Source organism: Oryx dammah, unplaced genomic scaffold (genome assembly GCF_014754425.2).
Source record: "Oryx dammah isolate SB20612 unplaced genomic scaffold, SCBI_Odam_1.1 HiC_scaffold_2, whole genome shotgun sequence".
Taxonomy (NCBI): Eukaryota; Metazoa; Chordata; class Mammalia; order Artiodactyla; family Bovidae; genus Oryx; species Oryx dammah.
Window position 1 is genome coordinate 174,015,053 of NW_024070186.1, and position 22,812 is coordinate 174,037,864.

At 45.7% G+C, this 22,812-nt stretch overlaps 1 protein-coding gene across 1 annotated transcript in view; it reads right to left on the reverse strand.

Moving 5' to 3' along the window:
* The window catches only part of TMC7 (transmembrane channel like 7), a 55,164-nt gene extending 42,974 nt beyond the window's left edge, over positions 1-12,190 (reverse strand). The window contains exon 1 of the mRNA XM_040257083.1: positions 11,881-12,190. Coding sequence (XP_040113017.1) covers positions 11,881-12,061 — 181 coding nt within the window. The 5' untranslated portion in view covers positions 12,062-12,190. The remainder of the gene's footprint in view (positions 1-11,880) is intronic.
* Between the last annotated feature and the right edge of the window lie 10,622 nt (positions 12,191-22,812).

Below are 22,812 nucleotides of genomic sequence, written 5' to 3' on the forward strand. Positions count from 1 at the left end.
CAGTTGCTGTGGGAATCAGCTCTGTTTGATACCTTGTATGGGGTCCCTCTCTGGGTGGGACCCTGGGCTGGGGCCCGGGGCTCTGGAGACGATGAAGGTTTGCTGACTTGTTTCCTTCCTGCCTGGAAGAGCTTTCCCTCCCTCCTCCAACCGGCACGTGTCTCCTAAGTGTCCAGCCTACTACATCCGTCCTCCTCCCTAAGGGTTGACCTACATCGTCTCTGACCCTTCCCCTCCACCATTAGACTGTGACCTCCAGGAGCAAAGGGACCTCATTTCTCTCCTTCACCACTGACTCCCCAGGTTCTAGCACAGAGCCTGACTCACAGTGGATGCTTAATAAAAATCTGTTAAATTAATGAACACAAGCATCAATTGTGAATAAATGAATTTGGTGCTGAGGATACAGGCAACACTGGCTCACCCACCAGCAGATCAAAGTAAATATTTAGCACACCACCAACACAGGGGCACCAAAATTGAGAAAAAGATCTAAGGAATTTAAGGATTTAATATTATTTTTGTTAGAGATGAAAAAGCTAGCAAAAAGTATTGAGATGTTGACCACACACCGCTGGCTGCTGCTGTTTAATCACTAAGTCATGTCTGACTCTTTGCAACCCTGTGGACTGTAACCCACCTGGCTTCTCTGTCCATGAGATTTCCCAGGCAAGAATACTGGAGTGGGTTAGCCAGTGATCAAACCTGCGTCTCCTGCACTGGGCAGGCAGATTCTTTACCACTGACCCACCTGGGGAGCCCCTGACCATATATTACATCCTTTTCTATTTCAGGTACTTTACATAAGCCAGCCTATTAGACACGTGCATATACTCTCGGTTTGATGTTACCAATAAGACAATGCAGACAACAATTTCACGGTTTCTTAGACTTATTTCCACTCATGTCTATGTGTGTGACATTGTTTTTATTTTGGATGCTAACTGGAGCTAGGCATCTGGATAATCTGCCCAACAACTGGCCAGCTGCCAAAGGTTCTTAATGCAGGGGCTCACGGTCCAGGGGGTCTGATCAAAGCAGCTATGACATCTCCACCAAGTGCTCAAAAACCTCCAAGGCCAGGGACTCATCATGGCCCTACTTCTGGCAAGGCCACCCACCCACCCACCCATCCATCCATTCAGTCACTCACTCACTCACTCAAAAAGATTTACTGAGCAATTGCTATGTGCCATGCACTGTTCGAGGACTAGGACGCACACTTGAAGATGACTTTAAAAACTCTCCCTGCCCCTGGAGGAAACAGACAATAAAATTTATTAAGTGCATTTCAAATGGTGATAGATGCATGGAGAAAAATAAAGATGGGCAAGGTAGAGATAGAGAAGAGCAAGTACAAAGGCCCTGGAACTCCCCTGCTGGTCCAGTGGTTAGGAATCCGCCTTTCAATGCAAGTGGACATGAGTTCGATCCTGGTTGGGGAACTAAGATCTCACATGCCATTGGGCAACCAAGTCTGTGTGCTGCAATGAAGATCCTGTATGCTGCAACTAAGACCCAGCTGCTGCTGCTGCTAAGTCACTTCAGTTGTGTCCGACTCTGTGCGACCCCATAGACGGCAGCCCACCAGGCTCCCCCGTCCCTGGGATTCTCCAGGCAAGAATACCGGAGTGGGTTGCCATTTCCTTGTCCAATGCATGAAAGTGAAAATTGAAAGTGAAGTCGCTCAGTCGTGTCCCACTCTTAGCAACCCCATGGACTGCAGCCCACCAGGCTCCTCTGTCCATGGGATTTTCCAGGCAAGAGTACCCAGCACAGCCAAATAAATATATAAACGTTAAAAAAAGAAAAAAAGTTTACAAAGGCCCTGGGGCAGGACTGTGGCTAGTAACTTCAAGGAACAAGAAAGGAGGCCAAGGTAGCTGAAGGAAGGTCAGCAAAAACAGAGGAATGGGGTAGCAGGTTGGGGAAAAACAAGCTTGGCCACATAGGGCCTATGGGGAATGGTGTTACAATACTTGAGTTAAGGTGGGAACTGAGGGGGATTCTGAGCAGAAGAATGACATCATCTGCCTCAGATTTAACAGGATCTCTCTGGGCAGCCCTGTGGCTATTTTTGTCCTTGAGCTACACAGGCCAGTCTGGCTGTACCCCATGGCAGAACATCACGTATCAGATCACATCGTCCTGCAGTGATGGAAATGTTCTATAATTGTACCGTTTGATATGGTAACCATGAGTGGCCACTGTGTAACTGAAATGTGGCTGGTAAGACTAAGAAAATGAATTTTTATCAGACTGTATTCGATTTACACTTTACAGCCACGTATAGCTAGTATCTGGGCTTCCCTTGTGGCTCAGCTGGTAAAGAATCCACCCTCAATGTGGAAGACCTGGGTTCAATCCCTGGGCTGGGAAGATCCCCTGGAGAAGGGAAAGGCCAACCCACTCCAGTATTCTGGCCTGGAGAATTTCATCAACTGTACAGTCCACGGGGTTGCAAAGAGTCGAACATGACTGAGTGACTTTCACTTCACTTCACTTCATAGCTAGTAGCTACCATATTGGACAACACAAAGGGGCCTCGTTCCTAGGAGCCCAGTGTCTAGTCTGAGAGAGGAGGAGCCAGGGCCTTGAGAGCTTCCTCCGTCTGCCAGACTTGAGAACCGCAGGGCAGGGAGGACCTGCGTGAGTCACACCACTGGGCACCTGGGTGGGGCACCTGGGGGAATGACTGGGTCCAAGGCTTTATGACCAGACAAGCAAACAGCCTTCAGGAGCAGTGACTAACTGTTCAGGGCAATCAGAGTCATGCAGGCCCCAGAACCCAGGTCTCCTGGTCTCCAAGCCGGTAGAGCACCCAGTGGGCTGTCCACAGAGCAGTGACTGTGATCCTGTCTGTCTAAGGAGGTGACAAGACCAGCCGGTGGTTAAGTGCACTGGCTCCACAGCCTGCTGCCTGGATTCTAACCCCAGCTCCACTTGCTACCTGTGTGACCTGGCAAGTTTCTTGACCATGCTATGCTTCAGTTTTCCCACCTGTAAAATAGGGGCAGCAGTTCCCATCTCACATAGCCATCTTAAGGATTAAATGGCTACTGTATGTCAAGTGCTTAGAAAAGAGGACAGCAAACCTTTTCTGTGAAAAACCAGATAATAAATACTATTCACCACGCAGTCTCTGCCACAACTATTGAACCTGCCCCTGCAGCAGCCATAATCCATAAATGAGTGTGCATGACTGTCTTCTAATGAAACTTCATAAAAACAGGTGGTGGTTCAGACTAGGCCCATGGGTTATAGGAGACTCAGGTTCAATTCCTGGGTCAGAAAGACCCTCTAGAGATGGAAATGGCAACCTACTCCAGTGTTCTTGCCTGGGAAATCCCATGGACAGAGGACGTCGACAGGCTACAGTTCATGCGGTCGCAAAGAGTCAGAAATGACTTAGCAACTAAACAACACAACAACAGTAGTTTGCAGACCCCGAGCTGAAAGCAGTGCCCAGCATACTGTGCTATGTACTTGAAGCCAGGACTCTGGTTATTTACTGATGAATTTAATGTAGTCTGCAGTGGGGGAAGGAGGTCTTGCTAAGGATTCCCTAGATGGAATTTATCTTCCTTGACTAGGACCTCTCCAAAAATGATTTCCAACATTCCTGGAAGTGATAATAACCATATTCGCCTTTACTGAGCATTTACTATGTGCCATGATTATGTCAAACCCTTTACATAGTTATCTCCTGTGACCCTCAGGATGGGCTTTTCTTACATTTTGCTCTCATTTTGCAATACAGAAAGTTCAGAGAAGACAAGAGCTTTGTCCAAGGCTGACTTAAGATCTGAACCATGAGGGCAAAGACCTCAGCATGTCTTACTCACCCTTATACCCCTGGTGATTATTGTGGGGTTGGCACATAACAGTTGCTAAAAAAACTTGTCACAGATACACAGATACAGTTGCTCTAGATTTGCAACACTAACTTCCTTCTGCTTCAGTAGCTTGCCAAGTAACTTCTCAGGGCTCAGTTTCCAGGGAAGTAAAATGGGCAAGTAATACCACCTACTCGATGGCATCACTGACTCAATGGCATGACCAGCTTGATGGATGTTTGAGCAAGCTCTGGGAGTTGGTGATGGACAGGAAGGCCTGGCGTGCTGAAGTCCATGGGGTTGCAAAGAGTCGGACACGATTGAGCGACTCAACTGAAACTGAATACCACCTACATTGAGTGGCTGTAAGGAATTCCAGAAAGTTATACATGCGAGTCCCAAATTCACCTGCTAAAGGAGTCTGTCATTTTACTTTACAATTCTGTATTGCTTTTGCCATACATTGACATGAATCCACCAAAAATAAATAAATTAAAAAAATAAAAATTAAAAAAATGAAGGAGTCTGTCAGACCTTCAGGAACCAGCTCCAGCTTGTTGCGCTCATCCCGTCTCCTCTCCAAGCTCCAGCCCGAGGCCTCCTCAGATGCACACAGGTCCTCCCCACCTCTGCCCTCTGCTCCCCTCACCGCCCCTCTTGAATGCTCTTGCCACCTGATCTTCCCACTCAGCTGCACTGGCTCCTCCGCATCCCTGGGCCTCAGCTCACTGGTCCCTCCTGGAGAGCCAGCAGGCAGCTGCTCTCCTCTCTATACCATCACCTGTTTATCTCCTTCTCAGCAGCTATGCTTAGCTGTCTCTGACCCTATTTCCCTCTGCCTCCCCTGTTAGATTAGAAGCTTCATGAAAGCACGTCCCTAGCCTGCTTCTTTCATCATTGGGCCCATGCCTGGTACATGCTTTTGGCTCAGAGTCAGTGTCTGGCCTGACTGGAGGAGGGTGGGGGCAACCCCACAGAAGGACTGGGTGGTCCTACAGCCAAACAATGCTCCTTTTAAAAGCAGCCAGACTGCAACAAAGTTTACAGCACTGAAAAGTCATTTCCCCCTTTTATATCTTAAATTCTTTACTTCCTGAAAAAAACAAACCAAAAAAAAAGCCACTGAGGGCCTTTGGGCCTAATCTGGGCCTGAGCTGCTGGGCAGACGGAGCTCCCGGCCTCTTTTTAGACAGAGAGGGAAAAAAATCACTCAGGTCAGATGGCTGGCTCACTGGAGAACCACTTCAGTCTGTGTCCAGACCTGAACAAGAGTCCTCCCACCCAGGACACCTTTGAGGAGTGACCTGGATGAATGGACCTAGCAGATACAGTAAAAACATAAAACCAGAAAAAAAACGGTACAGGTCAAATGGTTACTTGTCTTCAAATTTCATACAATCCGTCAGACTAAATTAGCCCACAAAATAGCTGTTAAACTACATAAGTGTCTATCAGGTAATGCTAGAACACCTGCAGCCATCAAACCTTACAATACTGGGCTAGAAAAGGCCCTAATAAGCATAATGATAACATGCTAATAATCAAACCAAGAGCTACCATTCAACCCCATTTGACAAGCTTATTGCATTAAATCCTTTCAGTGACACTAGCAGACCAAGGTATGAAGATATTTTCGAATTAGAGGTGATGCTTGTTTCATATTTTGAATGCACTACAAGGTGCTGAATTGCACACTTCAAAATGGGTGATTTTGTTATGTGAATTATACCTCGATCCTCCTCTAAAAAAGGCACTGCGTGCATGCTAGCTGCAGGACTCCTGACTGGAACAAGCATGTAGTTACCTTAGACATACTGCACACCTCATTTACGGGCTGGTATGAAGTTCTGAAGGGCTGGAACACTGTTTCTGGGCCCATGTAGTCAGGGTAATTCTGAGTCATGCCAGAGGAAGGGGGAAGGAGCCTTTACGGGTTATTATAATTTTAGAGGGTCTAAAATATTTGGGAAAAGCTTTTGAGATAGACTTTATGGGACACTGTCTAAACTTCATGGAACAGAGGGAATTTCATAACATTGCCTAAGACTCTCCAGGCCAACCATCCTTTTTCGTTTCGATTATCCCAGAATCATAGTGTCCTCTAAAATAAGGGACGCCCAAACAAAGCACTATACATACAACTGACTACCAGCAAGGATGCAAAATGTGAAGACTCTGGGGATGTTTGTCATCAACACAAAGGGACTTCTCAGGTGACCCTAGTGGTAAAGAATCTACCTGCAATGCAGGAGATGTGGGTTTGATCCCTGAGCTGGGAAGATCCTCTGGAGGAGGAAATGGCAACCCAGACCAGTATTCTTGCCTGGGAAATGCCACGGACAGAGGAGCCTGGCAGGTTACAATCCATGGGGCTGCAAAGAGTCACACAACTGAGCGACTGAACACAGGGGAAGAGAGACATCATAGCAACAGTTAATGCTTACATGGTCCACAGCAGTAGTCCCCAGGATGCACTCCCTCCCCCCAGGAGGAGTACAATATTCTCCTCCCAATATTCATGCCTTTAAACAGGCCCCACTCACACTGAACAGGGCTGACCCATGGGAACAAAACAAGTAACAGAGTGATTTCTAAGACCAGCTCATACAAGACACCACAGCTTCCGCCTTGCTCTCTCTTGGATCATCTGCTCTGGAAGAAGCCAGCCACTGTGTCTCGAGGACACTTAGACAGCCCTCTGTGAGGTCCACATGGAGAGGAACTGAGGCTTCCTCTCAACAGCCAGTGTCTGCCCATCCATGTGAGCAAGTCACCTTGGAAGGGATCCGCCAGCTCCAGGCAAGCGTTCGGATGACTGCATGGCTACGTTGGCCGACCCCACGAATGCAACTTCACAAGAGACTTGGGCCAGGAAAGCTGAGACAGGTCATTTCCCAATTCCTGACCCACAGAAACTGGGAGATACGTGATTATTATTGTTCTAAGCTTCTAAACGTGGGGATAATTTGTTACACAGTGTAGATAACTGATATAAGCACTTATTTATGTAAATTATCTGAATCCTTGAAATGACCCCTGAAGTAGGTTTTATCATTATTTAATCCATAAGGAAACTGAGGCACCAAGCACTTACGTCCCTTTCTCAAGGACAAAACCAGTTAATGGGAAAAAGAGGATGGTCATCTGGGAGTCCAGAGTCTAGACTCGAAACCAACTACACTACAGCTCCCATTGTGGCAGCAGGTATGAGGCAGGAGATGGCCCCTAGGCTAGGCATTTACAACTGGCCTCCTGTTCAGCCTCCTGGCATGAGAAGATGAGCTCCAGCCCCCTGTTTATACCTCCCAAAGCAAGAGACATCAGGCTCCAGGACTACCTATTTATGACCGGACTCCTGTCTATATTCCGAGATCTATACCTTGATATAGAAAGCAGCAACTGGAATAGGGTTAATAACCAGACATTAGTCATTTTTATGGCAGGGACAGAGTGAGATTAAACCCTTTAAAGGGTCATATATTTCCCATCCCTGGGGCAAGGAAGACATTGGGAGTCAAAAAGGAGGAGACATCACCCCATAAAATGTGATGCTAAGGGTGTCACATAGGCCTCTGGGCTGAAATCCATCTTGGAAAAAAGTTGCACATAGGGGAGGTCTATATAAATGACTTAACCACCTCTTTTCTGCATTCCTCCTCACTAGGGGGGATGTTCAAACCCTTTATCTATGGGTGTGCATCTGTGCTTTTCTTCCATCTTAACTAAACCATTTCTCTCTCTTTTCTCCCTCTTGTAGTTGTGCTGTATCTCTAATATTAAACATTGTACCTGCATTTACAGTTTTTGCCTCTGTGAGAAAAGAATTTCCCTTGAGGGCAAAGATCCAGGGAAAAACAGCTTTTAGCCTCTAGCCCTTGCAGGTCTGGTGGCGGCTAGGATTCCTGGTGTTCATCCAGGCTGCTGCTGCTACCGCTGCTAAGTCACTTCAGCTGTGTCTGACTCTGTGTGACCCCATTAGATGGCAGCCCACCAGACTCCCCCATCCCTGGGATTCTCCAGGCAAGAACACTGGAGTGGGCTGCCATTTCCTTCTCCAATGCATGAAAGTGAAAAGTGAAGGTGAAGTCGCTTAGTCGTGTCCAACCCTCAGCGATCCCATGGACTGCAGCCTACCAGGCTCCTCCGTCTGCTACCCAGGTTCAATTCCTGGGCAGAGAATTAAAATCTTGCTTCATGCTACCACTCACTGCTGCCTCAGAGAAATCAGGTACAGTCCATCATTCATTTATTCAATGAATGTTTAGCAGGTACCATGTGCCAGACGCTGTTCTACATCCCAGAGGAACAAGAAAAAGCCTCTGCTTTTCATGTCACCCAGTCTAGAAAGGAAAAGAGCTAAATAAATGAGGAAATGTTCAAACCAGATGACTTCAGATGGTACTAAGTGCTTTTGAAGGCATAAGCAAGGTCAGGGTAAGAAAGATGGGGCCACTTCTGCAGACAACAAAACTCCAGAGGTCTGTCTCTCTGATGTGACAAGTGAGCAGAGACCTGACAGGAAGCAGAAAGAGGCGCCATATGAAAATCAAAAAGAAATGTACTCCAAGCAAAGAGCAGCAGAAGTAAAGGTCCTGAGGCAGGAATGACATTGATATGCTGGAGGAATGACAAGGCAGTCAGCGTAACTGGAGCAAGATGGGCTAAGGGTAAGGCTGGAGGTGATGAGAGCCTGCAGAGGTGGGCTGGGGTCCTTGCTGGAGGCCCTAAGTTGATTCTCAGAGCAGTGGGAAGCCACTGTAAAGTTTCAATTAAGAAAGGAAGTATTGTTGTTTAGTCACTAAGTGAAAGTTAAGTGAAAGTGTTAGTTGCTCAGTCATGTCTGATTCTGCGGCCCCATGGACAGTAGCCCATCAAGCTCCTCTGCCCATGGAATTTTCCAGACAAGAATACTGGTAGCCATTCCCTTCTCCAGGGGATCTTCCAGACCCAGGGATCAAAACTGGGTCTCCTGCATTGCAGGCAGATTCTTTACTGACCGAGCCACTAGGGAAGCCCTGTTTAGCCACCAAGTCGCATCCAACTCTTTTGCGACCCCATGGACTGTAGCCCAACAGGCTCCTCTGTCCATGGGATTTCCCAGGCAGGAATACTGGAGTGAGTTGCCATTCCCTTCTCCAGGGGATCTTCGAGACCCAGGGATCAAACCCTGGTCTCATGCACTGGCAGGAGAATTCTTTACCACTGAGCCGAGCAAGTATATTGTTTATTCAACTATAAGAAAGAAAGAAAGAATGCCATTTGTGCAACACATATGGACCTAGAGATTATCAGACTAAGTGAGGTAAGTCAGAAAAAGAAAGACAAATACCATACAGTATAACTTATATGTAGAATCTAAAATACGACACAAATGAACTTACCTACGAAACAGAAACAGATTCACGGATACTGAGAACAGGCTTGGGGCTGCCAAAGGGAAAGAGGTTGGGGGAAGGATGGATTGGGAGTTTGGGATTAGCAGATGCAAACTATTACATACAGAATGGATAAAACAACAGGATCCTACTGTATAGTGCAGGAAACTATATTCAATGTAATAAACCATGAGAAAAAAATAAGGCAAGCATTGTGATGTTTTATCATTAAGAAGGATACACATTTCCCATTTCTATAAACCAGATGTCCCTTTGTCTCCTGCCTCCCTCCAGCTGTACTCCCATGATGCTCATATAGTGCCTCATGCTTTACAAAGTGCAACAAAGTTATAAACACAGTCCTTTCTGAGTCCCCCACTCATGCTTGTGCCTACAAGGTCATAAAATATCATCTGTCTAAGGGAAGCCAAAGTGAAATTTGCTCAGTCTTGTTTGACTCTTTGCGACCCCTTGGACTATACAGTCCATGGAATTCTCTAGGCCAGAATACTGGAGTAGGTAGCCTTTCCCTTCCCCCGGGGAATCTTGGACTACACAGTCCATGGGATTCTCCAGGCCAGAACACTGGAGTGGGTAGCTGTTCCCTTCTCCAGGGGATCTTCCCAATCCAGGAATCGAACCACAGTCTCCTGCATTGCAGGCAGAGAGAGGGACCTTTTAATTAGAGGTGCTAGTTATAATACTCATGAAAAGATGCTTAAAGATCCCCGTGAACACCCAGCAAAGATCTAAAAAAGATGAATCTCATGCCTTCTGTATGGGAAACCAGTGTTGGCATCTTAAATGTGATGAATTGTGACAAAATAAGAGCAACAAAAAAATCACGTGGAAAGTACTTGAATAGCTGTTACTGAAATGCTGAAATTGAGCTGATCAGTTCAGTTCAGTTCAGTCGCTCAGTCATGTCCGACTCCTTGCGAACCCATGAATCACAACATGCCAGGCCTCCCTGTCCATCACTAACTCCCAGAGTTCACTCAGACTCACGTCCATTGAGTCAGTGATGTCATTCAGCCATCTCATCCTCTGTCGTCCCCTTCTCCTCCTGCCCCCAATCCTTCCCAGCATCAGAGTCTTTTCCAATGAGTCAACTCTTCGCATGAGGTGGCCAAAGTACTGGAGTTTCAGCTTTAGCATCATTCCTTCCAAAGAAATCCAAGGGCTGATCTCCTTCAGAATGGACTGGTTGGATCTCCTTGCAGTCCAAGGGACTTTCAAGAGTCTTCTCCAACACCACAGTTCAAAAGCATCAATTCTTCGGTGCTCAGCTTTCTTCACAGTCCAAATCTCACATCCATACCTGACCATTGGAAAAACCATAGCCTTGACTAGATGGACGTTTGTTGGCAAAGTAATGTCTCTGCTTTTGAATATGCTGTCTAGGTTGGTCATAATTTTTCTTCCAAGGAGTAAGCGTCTTTTAATTTCATGGCTAACAACACTATTAATGCATTATGTTATAAATATATGCCTCAGTTGTGTCCGACTCTTTGCGACCCCATGGACTGTAGCCCGCCAGGCTTCTCTGTCCAGGGATTCTCCAGGCAAGAATATTGGAGTGGATTACTGTTCCCTTCTCCAAAGGATCTTCCCAACCCAGGGATCGAACATTGATCTCCTTCATTTCAAGCAGATTCTTAACCATTTGAGCTACAGGGAAGTCGTTATAATGCATTAGAAAATTATTAACATCAATCCCAGGCTGACTTCTTTATTCTGATCCCTGCGTAAGCTCCCAGAGTTTGGATCTCTCGACGTGTTTTTCTCTTTTTTATCTTCTAAATGTTGAGATCAATCCAATTAGAAGGGTCCAATGCCCAAATCTACATGTATATTTTACTGTAAATCCTTGTGACAAAATCTCTGTTCTCAAACTAAAAGAGAAAAAAACGCTGTAGATAAAACTTCACAGTGGGGTCTTGCATTTTGTTAAGGGCAAATATAAAATACAAATGCTGGAAGGAAGCCTGCTCGGTGCTGAAAACGTCCCTGTCTTGACTGAGTAGCAGTTCTGCACATTTATGTAAAAATTCACAGAGCTATACACCTTAACTTTTACCCAAGGGAAAAGGGAAAAGCATATAATACTTGCCTGGCTACCATTGATAGTGTCTTTCTTGTATCAGGCACTGCGCTAGGCACTTCACACATTTTTCTCTCAACTAATCCTACCAACAGTTTATTCCCATTTTACTGAAGAAGCTGAGGTTCAGAGAGGGTAAGTCACTTACCAAAGATCACACAGCGATCAACAGCCCAGGCAGAATTCAGTTCTAAGCCCATCTAATGGTAAATCCTCATGTGTTTGGGAGGCAGTCACCTCTTATTACAATGTGAGGACTAGCTGGGCTCTCATCTTTTCATTTAACGTATAGGATGATTTTGAGGCTAGCCGGGGACTCCTCGACCAGCTCTGGGAAGACAAACTCACAGCGATCGGGACTCCCACTCCAGTGCTCCTTTTGGTAGAGAGGTCTCTAAATGGAGTGAGGATGGGTTGGAGGAGCGAGAGCAGGAATAAGAAAGATCCGCTTTCCCGCAAGCCAGGAGGTGGGAAGGGGGCTCGGGCCGCGCCGAGCTCCCAGCACCGCGCGCCCGGGTGCCCGCGTGCCCTCCCGCCTCCTGGAGCCCAGTCCCCGCCGCCCTACCTTGGTGGATGAAGGGCTGCCTGCTGGGCCTGCCGGGCGGGAGCGCACTGATACCGGACTCGCTCATGACTGCGCCCCGCGCCCTCGAGAGACCTCCAGAGACCCGCTCCGGCAGCAGCCTCCGCCGCCGCCCGGCCTTCCCTCCCGGAGCCGGGATTCCAGGTTCCGGCGCCGACGTCATAGAGGCGGGGGCGGGGCGCCGGCGCCCTTCCCACGCCCGCCGCGCGGGACCCCCCGAGCCGCGCCGAGCCGGGTCGCGAGGTACCGGCCAGGATCCGACGGAGGGGGCAGCCCCGCTGCGTCCAGGACCTGGAATGGGAGACGCGGGTGGAGAGCCAGAGGGACCGGGAACGGGCTCCATCCAGCGGCCGCGATAAAGGGCTAACTCCCGGATTTTTAAAAGGGTAATAAAAGTAACCAGGACTCAGAACGAGTGTATCTAGTAAGTAACTGTTTGGGTACAAACAACAACAAGAACAACAACGAAGAAGAAGAAGGAATATCTTTGTATATATTTATAAACACATAAGATGACTCTCGAGTGGGGAGCTGGGAGGCTGGGTGAGAAAGGTTCAAGGAAGGATTTTTCAGTTTTATCTCGTTTGTCTTTGAACCTTATCCATTTTTCCTCTCTGCCTCTCTCCGTGTACAGTTTAAAAGATAAAATGAAAACGAATTACCAAATATAAATGCCAAATAAAGAAATGTAATCGTATATGCAGAGTTCCAAAGAATAGCAAGGAGAGATTTAAAAAGCCTTCCTCAGTAATCAATGCGAAGAAATAGAGGAAAACAATAGAATGGGAAAGACTAAAGATCACTTCAAGAAAATTAGAGATACCAAGAGAATATTTCATGCAAACATGCGCACAGTAAAGGACAGAAGTGGTATGGACCTAACAGAAGCAGAAGATATTAAGAAGAGGTGGCAAAAATACACAGAACTATACAAAAAAGATCTTCATGATCCAGATAACTACCATGGTGTGATCACTCACCTAGAGCCAGACATCCTGGAAAGTGAAGTCAAGTGGGCTTTAGGCAGCGTCATTTCCAACAAAGCTAGTGGAGGTGATGGAATTCCAGTTGAGCTATTTCAAATCCTAAAAGATGATGCTGTGAAAGTGCTGTACTCAATATGCCAGCAAATTTGGAACACTCAGCAGTGGCCACAGGACTGGAAAAAGTCCATTTTAATTCCAATTCCAGAGAAAGGCAATGCCAAAGATTGCTCAGACTACTGCACAACTGCACTCACCTCACATGCTAGCAAAGTAATGCTCAAAATTCCCCAAACCAGGCTTCAACAGCATGCGAACTGAGAACTTCCAGATGTTCAAGCCGGATTTAGAAAAAGCAGAGGAACCAGAGATCAAATTGCAAACATCTGTTGGATCATAGATGAAGAGAGTTACAGAGAAACATCTACTGCTTTATTGACTACTCCAAAGCCTTTGACTGTGGATCACAAAAAACTGTGGAAAATTCTGAAAGAGATGGGAATACCAGACCACCTGGCCTGTCTCCTGAGAAATCTGTATGCAGGTCAAGTAGCAACAACTAGAACTGGACATGGAACAACAGACTGGCTCCATATCGGGAAAGGAGTACATCAAAGCTGTATATTGTCACCCTGCTTCTTTAACTTATATGCAGAGTACATCATGCAAAATGCCATGATGGATGAAGCACAAGCTGGAATCAAGATTGCTGGGAGAAGTATCAATAAGCTCAGATATGCAGATGACACTACCCTAATGGCAGAAAGTGAAGAACTAAAGAGCCTCTTGATGAAAGTGAAAGAGGAGAGTGAAAAAATTGGCTTAAAACTCAACATTCAGAAAACTAAGATCATGGCATCTAGTCCCATCACTTCATGGCAGATAGATGGGGAAACAATGGAAACAGTGACAGAGTTTATTTTCTTGGGCTCCAAAATCACTGCAAGTGGTGACTGCAACCATGAACGAAAAGCTATGACCAAGCTAGACAGCATATTAAAAAACAGAGACATTACCTTGCCAACAAAGGTCCGTCTAGTCAAAGCTATGGTTTTTCCAGTGGTCATGTATGGATGTGAGAGTTGGACCATAAAGAAAGCTGAGTGCCGAAGAATTGATGCTTGTGAACTGTGGTGTTGGAGAAGAGTCTTGAGAGTCTCTTGGACTGCAAGGAGATCCAACCAGTCCATCCCAAAGGAAATCAGTCATGAATATTCTTTGGAAAGACTGATGCTGAAGCTGAAACTCCAATACTTTGGCCACCTGATGTGAAGAACTGACTCCTTGGAAAAGACCCTGATGCTGGGAAAGATTGAAGGAGGGAGGAGAAGGGGATGACAGAGGAAGAGATGGTTGTATACCATCACCGACTTGAAGGACGCAAGTTTGAGCAAGCTCTGGGAGTTGGTGATGAACAGGGAAGCCTGGTGTGCAGCAGTCCATGGGGTAGCAGAGTGGGACACAACTGAGTGACTGAACTGAATTGAATCATATATACGTTTGTATGGAGCTTCCCAGGTGGCACTAGTGGTAGATAACCTACCTGCCCATGCAGGAGACATAAGAGACCTGAGTTTGATCCACTCAGCACATAGCACACATACGTTTGTGTATAATACAGGTAACTGCCAAATTAAATAAATGGGAAACTGAAAGTGAAGGTCTCTCAGTCGTGTCCGACTCTTTGCGACCACTTGGTCTATACAGTCCATGGAGTTCTCTAGGCCAGAATACTGGAATGGGTAACCTTTCCCTTCTCCAGGGGAATCTTCCCGATCAAGGGATCGAACCCAGGTCTTCTGCATTGCGGGAGGATTCTTTACCAGCTGAGCCACAAGAGAAGCCCCAGAATACTGGAGTGGGTAGCCTATCCATTCTCCAGTGGATCTTCCGGACCCCGGAATCAAACCAGGGTCTCCTGCATTGCAGGTGAATTCTTTATCAACTGACCTATGAGGGAAGCCTAAATGGAAAGTAGGTAAACTGCCTATGCAGAAGAATTCTAATAAGTTATGCAGATAGGTCAAGGAGGTGGAGTGTGACTACCCTGTCTTTAAGTGTGGGCTACACACAGGGGCTCCCTTCCAAGGAGGATAATGGAAAGGGAGGGTCGGTTACGGCAGGTAACTACCTGCATAATACCTGATAAACAGTTCCTCAGAGAGATGATCAAGGTCAACATCAACAGTTGACATCTTCCCTTCCTCCCCAGAGTCCATTTCTCAGCCCCTGATCCCAGCCACAGATTTAGAAGTAGATGGATAGAGGCTCCCAACTCCAGGCACTATCTTCCTCCTATGTCTCACCTGGCACATGGCCCTGCCTTGGTCTGCATCCTAAGCCAGGAGAGGCCCTGGGTTCTCTCTGGGGCAGGGCAATGAGCCCCGTATCCTGAAGGAGTGTGCAACTCATTAGTGTCTGACTCATTAGGAAAGGCCCTGATTCTGGGAAAGATTGAGGGCAGGAGGGAAGGGGACCACAGAGGATGAGATGGCTGGATGACATCACCAACTCAATGGACATGAGTTTGAGCAAGCTCAGGGAGATGGTGAAGGACAGAGAAGGCTGGTGTGCTGCAGTCCACGGGGTCGAAAAGAGTCGGACACGACTGAGCAACTGAACAACAACAATCCTGAAGGAGACTCATCCCTTTCAGGTGATCACTGATTTTACAGGAACAGAAATGGTGTAGTTCATTGGGAAAAGGTCACGGAACTCTCCTGTTGGAAGGAAGTAGAAGGGGGAGAAAGGCTGGTAGCCGGAAAAATAGAAATTCAGACGGAGGGATGGCAAGTAGGACAGAAAGGAGAATCAAACATGGAATTCTTGATCACCTTTCAGTTCAGAGCAGTCACTCAGTCGTGTCCAACTCTTTGTCACCCCAGGGACTGCATCACACCAGGCCTCCCTGTCCATCACCAACTCCTGGAGGTTGCTCAAACTCATGTTCATCAAGTCCAAATCTCACATCCATACATGACTACTGGAAAAACCATAGCTTTGGATGGACCTTTGTTAGCAAACTAATGTCTCTGCTTTTTAATATGCTGTCTAGGTTGGTCATACATGTTCTTCCAAGGAACAAGCATCTATTAACTCCCCTTTCAGTTCAGTTCAGTCGCTCAGTCATGTCTGACCCTTTGCGACTCCATGAATCGCAGCATGCCAGGCCTCCCTGTCCATCACCAATTCCCAGAGTTTACTCAAATTCATGTGCATCGAATCTGTGATGCTATCCAGCCATCTCATCCTCTGTTGTCCCCTTCTCCTCCTGCCCCCAATCCCTCCCAGCATCAAAGTCTTTTCCAATGAGTCAACTCTTCGAATGAGGTGGCTAAAGTATTGGAGTTTCAGTTTCAGCATCAGTCCTTCCAATGAACACCCAGGACTGATCTCCTTTAGGAGGGACTGGTTGGATCTCCTTGCAGTCCAAGGGACTCTCAAGAGTCTTCTCCAACACCACAGTTCAAAAGCATCAATTCTTTGGCACTCAGCTTTCTTCACAATCCAAATCTCACATCCATACATGACCACTGGAAAAACCATAGCCTTGCCTAGACAGACCTTTGTTGGCAAAGTAATGTCTCTGCTTTTTAATATGCTGTCTAGGTTGGTCATAACTTTCCTTCCAAGGAGTAACCGTCTTTTAATTTCATGGCTACAGTCACCATCTGTAGTGATTTTGGAGCCCCCCAAAATTAAGTCTGACACTGTTTCCCCATCTATTCGCCATAAAGTGATGGGACCAGATGCCATGATCTTCATTTTCTGAATGTTGAGCTTTAAGCCAACTTTTCCACTCTCCTCTTTCACTTTCATCAAGAGGCTTTTGAGTTCCTCTTCACCTTCTGCCATAAGGGTGGTGTCATCAGCATATCTGAGGTTATTGATATTTCTCCCGGCAATCTTGATTCCAGCTTGTGCTTCTTCCAGCCCAGCATTTCTCATGATGTATTCTGCATAGAATTTAAATAAGCAGGGTGACAATATACAGCCTTGACGACTCCTTTTCCTATTTAGAACCAGTCTGTTGTTCCATGTCTAGTTCTAACTGTTGCTTCCTGACCTGCGTACAGGTTTCTCAAGAGGCAGGTCAGATGGTCTGGTATTCCCATCTCTTTCAGAATTTTCCACAGTTTATTGTGATCCACACAGTCAAAGGCTTTGGCATAGTCAATAAAGCAGAAATAGATGTTTTTCTGGAACTCTCTTACTTTTTCCATGATTCAGCAGATGTTGGCAATTTGATCTCTGGTTTCTCTGCCTTTTCTACAACCAGCTTGAACATCAAGAACTTCATGGTTCACGTATTGCTGAAGCCTGGCTTGGAGAATTTTGAGCATTACTTTACTAGCATGTGAGATGAGTGCAATTGTGCGGTAGTTTGAGCATTCTTTGGCATTTCCTTTCTTTGGGATTAGAATGAAAACGGACCTTTTCCAGTCCTGTGGCCACTGCTGAGTGTTCCAAGTTTGCTGGCATATTGAGTGCAGCACTTTCACAGCATCATCTTTCAGGATTTGAAATAGCTCAAATGGAATTCCATCACTTCCACTAACTTTGTTCATAGTGATGCTTTCTAAGGCCCACTTGACTTCACATTCCAGGATGTCTGGCTCTAGATGAGTGATCACACCATCGTGATTATTTGGGTCATGAAGATCTTTTTTGTACAGTTCTTCTGTGTATTCTTGCCTCCTCTTCTTAATATCTTCTGCTTCTGTTAGATCCATACAATTTCTGTCCTTTATTGAGCCCATTTTTGCATGAAATGTTCCCTTGGTATCTCTAGTTTTCTTGAAGAGATCTCTAGTCTTTCCCATTCTTTTGTTTTCCTCTATTTCTTTGCATTGATCACTGAGGAAGGCTTTCTTATCTCTCCTTGCTATTCTTTGGAACTCTGCATTCAGATGCTTATATTTTTCCTTTTCTCCTTTGCTTTTCGCTTCTCTTCTTTTCACAGCTATTTGTAAGGCCTCCCCAGACAGCCATTTTGGTTTTTTGCATTTCTTCTCCATGGGGATGGTCTTGATCCCTGTCTCCTGTACAATGTCACAAACCTCTGTCCATAGTTCATCAAGCATTCTCTCTATCAGATCTAGTCCCTTAAATCTATTTCTCACTTCCACTGTATAATCATAAGGGATTTGATTTAGGTCATACCTGAATGGTCTAGTGGTTTTCCCTACTTTCTTCACATTAAGTCTGAATTTGGCAATAAGGAGTTCATGATCTGAGCCACAGTCTTCTTACCTATTTCTTTATTTCGAGGGGAGGCACACATCTTTCCACAGCGCCCCCTATGGGCTTTATCAGTCCTAGCACTTTATTTTTACTACTTGTTTCTCACACTAGAATACAATGAAAGGAAAACTATGGTGAGGTCTCTCTCTTATTATTAGAATATTAGTAATAAGTGCTGCTTATTGGGGACTTACTCTGTATCAAACTCTTATCATTCATTACCTCATTTAACTTTCATCTTCCCTAAGAAGAGAGGAGGAACCTTTAGTCTCCCTTTTTAGAAAAAAGAAGCATGGTGCAGAGAGGCAGAGTGGAATCGGCCCTCTGTCCTCCTTCCCCACCAGTGATCACCTAACCCAAAGCACCACCACCTCTACCAAGTCAAGGACTGCCTCCTGACTGTCTCCCTGTCTTGTCCGAGCCTTGGCCACCCAGCAGTCAGAGCCAACTTCTCAGAAAGGAACTTGATCTTGTGGTTTTGCTGCTTTAACAGCCCCCTTCTCTGGTTTCTTCTTGCATGTTAGAACCTGCACTCTCCATACCATGTGTGGAGCAGGCTTTGCAGGACCTGTCCAGCCCCACCTCCTACCATCGCTACTGTGGCTGACTTCTGCTCTACTTCTGTCTGTTCCTGCCTACAAGTTTATTTGCTGTTTCCCTCTTCCAGGAGCCTGCACCTCACATGTGCCCCTGATTTTGTCTGCTTCTGCCTTCACATGGCAAAAGATGGCCACACGGCAGCCCTAGGTTGACATAAAGGCTGAAAAGATTGGTTAGAAATCTCTGAGTCCCCAGATTCTAGGAAGGACAGCCTGATGTATTTGACCTGAATAAAGAGTAAATTCCTGGCCTCCTTGACCATGTTCTTACTCTAGGTTGTCTTGGTGCATCCTATTGCCTTTCCCCTTCTTTCCATCCCCAGTGACTGTCATTCCACAAATGATCTATTAATACAACAGAAATGCTTTGTAAACTGCAAATCTCTAAATAAATGTTAATATGGTAACTGTGGCTGTGTCAGACCTAACTGTGGAGTTGCAAAATGGGACCAAAAGGAGGGCATTTTGTATATCATAGATGCATCCAAATAAAGCTTTTTAGTTCATTTATAGCAAAAGAATCAGCCGATACCTTTGCTACTCTGAATTTTCATGGAGAATTTGAATTTGCTGTTGGTTTGTCTGCTTTTTTTTTTTTTAACTCATTTGGATGATTTGTCTAAACAAAGCCTTTAGCAAAATATTTTCCTCATCTTCTAATATGTTCTCTGTCTTGCACCAAAGTTCTGGCACCTGCTGATTACTGAAAGGTTATTGTAAGGATCACAGCTCCTGTATTTGCCAATAATGATAACCCAGTCTGTTCTGTCAAGGGATAATGAGAATTTATTAGAAGAATCCTGGGAAGGATGTGATTGACCCTCAGAAGAGGATAGGAACCAAGGGCTGAAGGGAACCCAGAAAGACCATTCTCTCTCCTCGTTTCTCATTTCAGCTCCTCTCCGAGGCTGCTTGTTCCTTCTCACACTATGTCCCAGCTTTCCACCAGCAGAGGTGGCAGAAGATGACTAGCAGTAGCTGTCGGAGCCAACAGATCTTTGTTGTTGCTCTGTCTCTGTACTTTTCTGATTAATTTCCAAATCAGGAATTAAATGTGACACCAGCCTCATTTTAAATCAAGCTTGGGAGATATTTTCATGGAGGACTGTAGAATTTTCCCATGTGTATCACCTCTTGAGGAGAAGACAGCTGTGGGTGCAGGTGTCCATTAGCATGGACAGAAGAGGGAAGCATTTGTTGTAAGCTTGTAGAGCTTGCTAAGCCTACAAGCTTGTTGTTGTTGCCAAGTCTTGGTCCTGCCAGGGATCTTCCTCTGAGAAAGGCTGGAACAGAGCAGTAAGTGTTGAAGTGTTGTGGCATAGATTTGTGTCCAGGATTTGTTTTTTCTTCTTTGTAAGAAGAGTGTTCAGTAATTGCGAAACATGTAAAAATAAAAATAACAAAAGTTGGTATAAATTATTCTAAGGAAACCATACTAAGAATGCGTTCATTTGCAAGTAACAGAATGCCAATCTTAACCTTTAAGGGCATTTTTACTTATTTAATAAGATAGCTCAAGAACTTAGATTCTATTTTTCTGCTTTGCCATCCATAGCATATTTGCTTTTTGTCTTCATCATTGCAAGATGGCTGCCACAACTCCAAACATCACATCAATGTTGAAGGTGGTAAAGAGGGATAAAAGATAAAGCCAGCATAGTTTGGCATTGTGACCACCCTCAGTTGCTAGGAGGGTTGGGGGAGTGAGGCTCTGGTTTCTTAGCTTCTAGAATGCGGTTAGGAATGACTATTGGGTGGTCCAGCCAACATTGTCTTCTCTAGCTCTTCTTCAATAAAAAGCACTACAAATGTTCATAAGAGGGGGTGATTGGATTAAACCAGCTCTGGCCTGACTCCTCTTTTCAATCCCTCACTTCCTGCTCCTAGAGGAGATGGGAAGTCTTGGCATGAGGCAGTTTAAAAGGTTTCCTGGGTGGCAGGCCCTCTCACGCTGACTGCGTTTTCTCTGAGGTCACTCTTTCTGGGACGTGCTAGGAACAGCACTTCCACAGTCCCACTGGCACTTCCATTGCCCCTTCTTTTCCTTCTTGTGGGATCTTGAAGACGTTCTAGGGTGGTGAATGTTGTTTCCAGGGCGAAACAACCTTGGTACCATTCATGAACATCTGTGTCTAGTAGAACAGAAGCCAGGCTAATGTGGAAGAACACGAGCTCAAAAATACATCTCCAGAACACACAGATCACTCACAGGGGTCCTGGCAGGAAAAATCAACTCTCCAGCTTGTAATAAGTACAGTAAATCTCAATTGCTGATCATATTACCAGAGAATATAAAAAGTCCTGTTAGCCTGTTCACCTTATTTTTAGAAATTTGCCTTAGGAAAACATAATGCATGTTCACAAAGAGTTACAAGGAGGAGGAGGATGGTGGAAATGATGGCAATGAAGCCACATTGAGTGACTCCGTTCTGAAGGCTAGACATCATTGTATGTACTTTGTGTGACTAATCCGTTTAATCCTTATAATGGTCCAGTGAGGTGGGGGCTTCCACAATCCCGTTTCCAGATGAGAAAAAGGAGCTCCCGGCAGTTAAATATCCTTTCCAAATTTCTGTAAGAAAGTGACAGAATTGAGCTTGGATCCCAGGAAGTCTGAACCCAGAGTTCACATAGTCAACCACTGTGTTTCTATGATGATCCCATTTAAAACAGAATTCTCTGGAAATCCAGTGGTTAGGACTCTGTGCTTTCACCGCTGAAGGTCCAGGTTCAATCCTTTGTTGGAGAACTAATATCTCAAACCCACAAGATTCAGCCAATATCAGTTCAGTTCAGTCACTCAGTCGTGTCCAACTGTTTGCAACCCCACGGACTGCAGCACACCAGGCTTCCCTGTCCATCACCAACTCCCAGAGCTTGTTCAAACTCATGTCCATTGAGTTGGTGATGCTATCCAACCATCTCATCCTCTGTTGTTCCCTTCTCCTCCTGCCTTCAGGCTTTCCCAGCATCAGAGTCTTTTCCAATGAATCAGTTCTTTGCATCAGGTGGCCAAAGTACTGGAGCTTCAGTATCAGTCCTTCCAAAGAATATTCAGGACTGATTTCCTTTAGAATTGACTGGTTGGATTTCCTTGCAGTCCAAGAGACTCTCAAGAGTCTTCTCCAACACCACAGTTCAAAAGCATCAACTCTTCAGCACTCAGCTTTCCTTAATGGTCCAACTCTCATGTCCATACATGACTACTGGAAAAACCATAGCTTTGACTAGACAGAACTTTGTCAGCAAAGTAATGTCTCTGCTTTTTAATATGCAAGCTTCTTTTGATTTCATGGCTGCAGTCACCATCTGCAGTGATTTTGGAGCACAAGAAAATAAAGTCTGTCACAGTTTCCAGTGTTTCTCCATCTAAGTCTTCCCAACTGGCGTTCAGTTCAGTTCAGCCGCTCAGTCGTGTCCAACTCTTTGCAACCCCATGAATTGCAGCATGCCAGGCCTCCCTGTCCATCACCAACTCCTGGAGTTCACTCAGACTCACATCCATCGAGTCAGTGATGCCATCCAGCCATCTCATCCTCTGTCGTCCCCTTCTCCTCCTGCCCCCAATCCCTCCCAGCATCAGAGTCTTTTCCAATGAGTCAACTCTTCTCATGAGGTGGCCAAAGTACTGGAGTTTCAGCTTTAGCATCATTCCTTCCAAAGAAATCCCAGGGCTGATCGCCTTCAGAATGGACTGATTGGTTCTCCTTGCAGTCCAAGGGACTCTCAAGAGTCTTCTCCAACACCACAGTTCAAAAGCATCAATTCTTCGGTGCTCTGCCTTCTTCACAGTCCAACTCTCACATCCATACATGACTACTGGAAAAACCATAGCCTTGACTAGACGGACCTTAGTCGGCAAAGTAATGTCTCTGCTTTTGAATATGCTATCTAGGTTGGTCATAACTTTTCTTCCAAGGAGTAAGCGTCTTTTAATTTCATGGCTGCAGTCACCATCTGTAGTGATTTTGGAGTCCCCCAAAATAAAGTCTGACACTGTTTCCACTGTTTCCCGACATCTATTTCCCATAAAGTGATGGGACCAGATGCCATGATCTTCGTTTTCTGAATGTTGAGCTTTAAGCCAA